General features: G+C 53.2%; 1 protein-coding gene across 1 annotated transcript; it reads right to left on the bottom strand.

Annotated features, from left to right (window-relative positions):
* Nucleotides 1-220: 220 nt before the first annotated feature.
* On the bottom strand, nucleotides 221-4,273 carry LOC130602559 (DNA polymerase delta catalytic subunit-like; the record flags this gene model as incomplete). Its single annotated transcript, XM_057415510.1, has 3 exons — nucleotides 221-291; nucleotides 1,668-1,784; nucleotides 4,141-4,273. Coding segments are annotated over 3 exons (321 nt in total), but the record flags the coding sequence as incomplete, so codon positions are not given.
* Nucleotides 4,274-4,831: the final 558 nt, after the last annotated feature.

Genomic DNA, 4,831 nt, shown 5'->3' with positions numbered 1-4,831 from the left:
CATGGACCCCTATAGACCCCACAGACCCCCCTATAGACCCCTCTATAGACCCCATAGACTCCCCCATAGACCCCATGGACCCCCCTATAGACCTCATAGACCCCCTGCAGACCCCCCTATAGACCCCATAGACCCCATAGCCCCCTATAGACCCCATAGACCCCCCATGGACCCCCTATAGACCCCCCATAGCCCCCTATAGACCCCCCATAGACCCCACAGCCCCCCCCCCCATCACCTCCTTCTGGTAGAGCTCAGCCTCGCGCTGGCGGCAGAAATCACAGACGGCTCCTGGGGGGGGGGAGACAATGGGGCAGTTATGGGGCAGTTATGGGGCAATGGGGCAGTTATGGGGCAATGGGGGGCAGCTATGGGGCAATGGGGGGCAGTTATGGGGCAATGGGGGGCAGCTATGGGGCAATGGGGGCAGTTATGGGGCAATGGGGGCAGTTATGGGGCAATGGGGGGCAGTTATGGGGCAATGGGGCAGTTATGGGGCAATGGGGGGCAGTTATGGGGCAATGGGGCAGTTATGGGGCAATGGGGGGCAGCTATGGGGCAATGGGGCAGTTATGGGGCAATGGGGGGCAGTTATGGGGCAATGGGGCAGTTATGGGGCAATGGGGGGCAGCTATGGGGCAATGGGGCAGTTATGGGGCAATGGGGGGCAGTTATGGGGCAATGGGGGGCAGTTATGGGGCAATGGGGCAGTTATGGGGCAATGGGGGGCAGCTATGGGGCAATGGGGCAGTTATGGGGCAGTTATGGGGCAATGGGGCAGTTATGGGGCAATGGGGCAGTTATGGGGCAGTTATGGGGCAATGGGGGGCAGTTATGGGGCAATGGGGCAGTTATGGGGCAATGGGGGCCAGTTATGGGGCAATGGGGGGCAGCTACAGGGCAACGGGGCAGTTATGGGGCAATGGGGGCAGTTATGGGGCAATGGTGCAGTTATGGGGTAATGGGGCAGTTACGGGGCAATGGGGGCAGTTATGGGGCAATGGGGCAGTTATGGGGCAATGGGGGGCAGTTATGGGGTAATGGGGCAGTTACGGGGCAATGGGGGCAGTTATGGGGCAATAAGCAGCAATAGGGGGAAGTTATGGGGCAATAAAGGGCAATGGGAGACAGTTATGGGGCAATGGGGGAAAATAAGGGGCAGTGGAGGGAAATAAGGGGCAGGCCTAGGGCAATAAGGGGCAATGGGGGCAGTTATGGGGCAATGGGGCAGTTATGGGGCAATGGGGGCAGTTATGGGGCAATAAGCAGCAATAGGGGGAAGTTATGGGGCAATAAAGGGCAATGGGAGACAGTTATGGGGCAATGGGGGAAAATAAGGGGCAGTGGAGGGAAATAAGGGGCAGGTATAGGGCAATAAGGGGCAATGGGGGCAGTTATGGGGCAATGGGGGCAAACAAGGGGCAATGGGGGGCAATGGGGGCAATGGGGGGCAATGGGGGCAATAAAGGGGCAATGGGGGGCAGCTATGGGGCAATGGGGGGCAGCTATGGGGCGATGTGGGGCAATGGGATGCGGGGGGGGTGGCAGCACACAATGACCCCCAATGGGCAGCGCCCCCCGGCTCCCCCTAACGTTGCTCTATGGCACAGCCCCAGCCGGGACGCTCCCATTGTTCCCTATGGGGGGAACCCGGCCCCCCCCCTCACCCTGCCGCTGTAGTACGGCCCGGCAGCCCACGCACGTGCTGCGCCGCGTGGCGAAGGCCAAGACCCCGCCCCCGACCTGCGCCGTCAGCAGCGTCTTAGAGCGGGTGTGAGCGCCCCCTGCGGGACAGGCGGGGAAACCCCGCGGTCAGGGGGGGGATAAAGGGGGGACCCCCCCCAATGACCCCCCCCCATTGGGTTATAAATGGGGACCCCCCAATGACCCCCCCATTGGGGTATAAAGGGGGGACCCACCCATTGGGTTATAAAGGGAACCCTCCCAATGAGCCCCCATTGGGTTATAAAGGGGACCCCCCATTGGGTTATAAAGGGGACCCCCCATTGGGTTATAAAGGGACCCCCCATTGGGTTATAAAGGGGCCCCCCAATGACCCCTCCATTGGGGTCAATGGGGACCCCCCCACTTTAGGCTACAAATGGGGACCCCCCTAAAGGGAGATTTGGGTCAGATTTGGGGCACTTGGGGTCAGTTTGGGGCTGGTTTTGGGGTGTTTCAGGTCAATTTGGGGGCGTTTTGGGCTGGTTTTGGGGTATTTTGGTCAGTTTTGGGCTCTTTTGGGCTGGTTTTGGGGTATTTTGGTCAGTTTTGGGGTGTTTTGGTCAGTTTTGGGGTGTTTTGGTCAGTTTTGGGGTATTTTGGTCAGTTTTGGGGTGTTTTGGTCAGTTTTGGGGTGTTTTGGTCAGTTTTGGGGTATTTTGGTCAGTTTTGGGGTGTTTTGGTCAGTTTTGGGGTGTTTTGGTCAGTTTTGGGGTATTTTGGTCAGTTTTGGGGTGTTTTGGTCAGTTTTGGGGTATTTTGGTCAGTTTTGGGGTGTTTTGGTCAGTTTTGGGGTATTTTGGTCGGTTTTGGGGTATTTTGGTCAGTTTTGGGGTGTTTTGGTCAGTTTTGGGGTATTTTGGTCAGTTTTGGGGTGTTTTGGTCAGTTTTGGGGTATTTTGGTCGGTTTTGGGGTATTTTGGTCAGTTTTGGGGTATTTTGGTCAGTTTTGGGGCATTTTGGTCGGTTTTGGGGTATTTTGGTCAGTTTTGGGCTGGTTTTGGGGTGTTTTGGTCAGTTTTGGGGTATTTTGGTCAGTTTTGGGGTGTTTTGGTCAGTTTTGGGGTATTTTGGTCGGTTTTGGGGTATTTTGGTCAGTTTTGGGGTGTTTTGGTCAGTTTTGGGGTATTTTGGTCAGTTTTGGGGTGTTTTGGTCAGTTTTGGGGTATTTTGGTCGGTTTTGGGGTATTTTGGTCAGTTTTGGGGTATTTTGGTCAGTTTTGGGGTTTTGGTCGGTTTTGGGGTATTTTGGTCAGTTTTGGGCTGGTTTTGGGGTATTTTGGTCAGTTTTGGGCTGGTTTTGGGGTATTTTGGTCAGTTTTGGGCTGGTTTTGGGGTATTTTGGTCAGTTTTGGGCTCTTTTGGGCTGGTTTTGGGGTATTTTGGTCAGTTTTGGGGTATTTTGGTCAGTTTTGGGCTGGTTTTGGGGTATTTTGGTCAGTTTTGGGCTGTTTTGGGCTGGTTTTGGGGTATTTTTGTCAGTTTTGGGGTATTTTGGTCGGTTTTGGGGTATTTTTGTCAGTTTTGGGCTGGTTTTGGGGTATTTTGGTCAGTTTTGGGGTGTTTTTGGGCTGTTTTTTGGTGTTTTGGGGCTGTTTTTTGGTGTTTTTGGGCTGTTTTTTGGTGGTTTTGGGCTGTTTTTTGGTGTTTTTTGGTGGTTTTTTGGTGTTTATTGGTGGTTTTGGGCTGTTTTTTGGTGGTTTTGGGCTGGTTTTTGTGGTTTTGGGCTGTTTTTTGGTGTTTTTTGGTGTTTTGGGGCTGTTTTTTGGTGGTTTGGGGCTGTTTTTTGGTGGTTTTTGGTGGTTTTGGGCTGTTTTTTGGTGTTTTGGGGCTGTTTTTTGGTGTTTTTGGGCTGTTTTTTGGTGTTTTTTGGTGTTTTTGGGCTGTTTTTTGGTGTTTTTTGGTGTTTTTGGGCTGTTTTTTTGTGTTTTTGGTGTTTTTTGGTGTTTTGGGGCTGTTTTTTGGTGGTTTGGGGCTCTTTTTTGGTGGTTTTGGGCTGTTTTTTGGTGTTTTGGGGCTGTTTTTTGGTGTTTTTTGGTGTTTTTGGGCTGTTTTTTGGTGGTTTTTGGTGGTTTTGGGCTGTTTTTTGGTGTTTTTGGGCTGTTTTTTGGTGGTTTTTGGTGGTTTTGGGCTGTTTTTTGGTGTTTTTTGGTGTTTTTGGGCTGTTTTTTGGTGGTTTTGGGCTGTTTTTTGGTGTTTTTTGGTGTTTTTGGGCTGTTTTTTGGTGTTTTTGGTGTTTTTTGGTGTTTTGGGGCTGTTTTTTGGTGTTTTTGGGCTGTTTTTTGGTGTTTTTGGTGTTTTTTGGTGTTTTGGGGCTGTTTTTTGGTGTTTTTGGGCTGTTTTGGGTCAGTTTTGGGGCTGTTTTTGGTGTTTTTGGTGTCTGTGTGCTGCGGGTGCGCTCCTGCTGCCCCCTCTCACGCAGCAGGATGCTCTCGGCGCGGCCCTCGCCCAGGATGGGCTCGAAGATGCGCAGCAGCGGCTTCCCCAGCTGCTGCTCCACGTAGTAGCGGCTGTCGATGGGCAGGTTGTGCTCCAGCGCGTACAGCGGGTCCTGCGCCCCACGGACACACACACCCCCATTGGCAACCATTGGGAACCATTGAGACCCATTGGGACCCATTGAGACCCATTGGGACCCATTGGGAACCATTGGGACCCATTGGGAACCATTGGGAACCATTGGGAACCATTGGGACCCATTGGGAACCATTGGGAACCATTGGGACCCATTGGGAACCATTGAGACCCATTGGGAACCATTGGGAACCATTGGGACCCATTGGGAACCATTGAGACCCATTGGGAACCATTGGGAACCATTGAGACCCATTGAGACCCATTGGGAACCATTGAGACCCATTGAGACCCATTGGGACCCATTGAGACCCATTGGGAACCATTGGGACCCATTGAGACCCATTGGGACCCATTGAGACCCATTGGGAACCATTGAGACCCATTGGGAACCATTGAGACCCATTGAGCCCCACGGACCCACTGAGCCCCATGGAGCCCCATTGAGACCCATGGACACACTGCCCCCTATGGGACCCACTGAGCCCCATGGGACCCACTGAGCCCCACTGAGCCCCACGGACCCACTGAGCCC

Source organism: Pezoporus wallicus, unplaced genomic scaffold (genome assembly GCF_028554395.1).
Source record: "Pezoporus wallicus isolate ANWC-B61680 ecotype Strahan unplaced genomic scaffold, APGP_CSIRO_Pwel_v1 contig_12296, whole genome shotgun sequence".
In the NCBI taxonomy this organism is placed as follows: domain Eukaryota; kingdom Metazoa; phylum Chordata; class Aves; order Psittaciformes; family Psittacidae; genus Pezoporus; species Pezoporus wallicus.
Note: the sequence above shows the minus strand (reverse complement) of the source record. Positions and strands in the feature narration are given on the sequence as shown.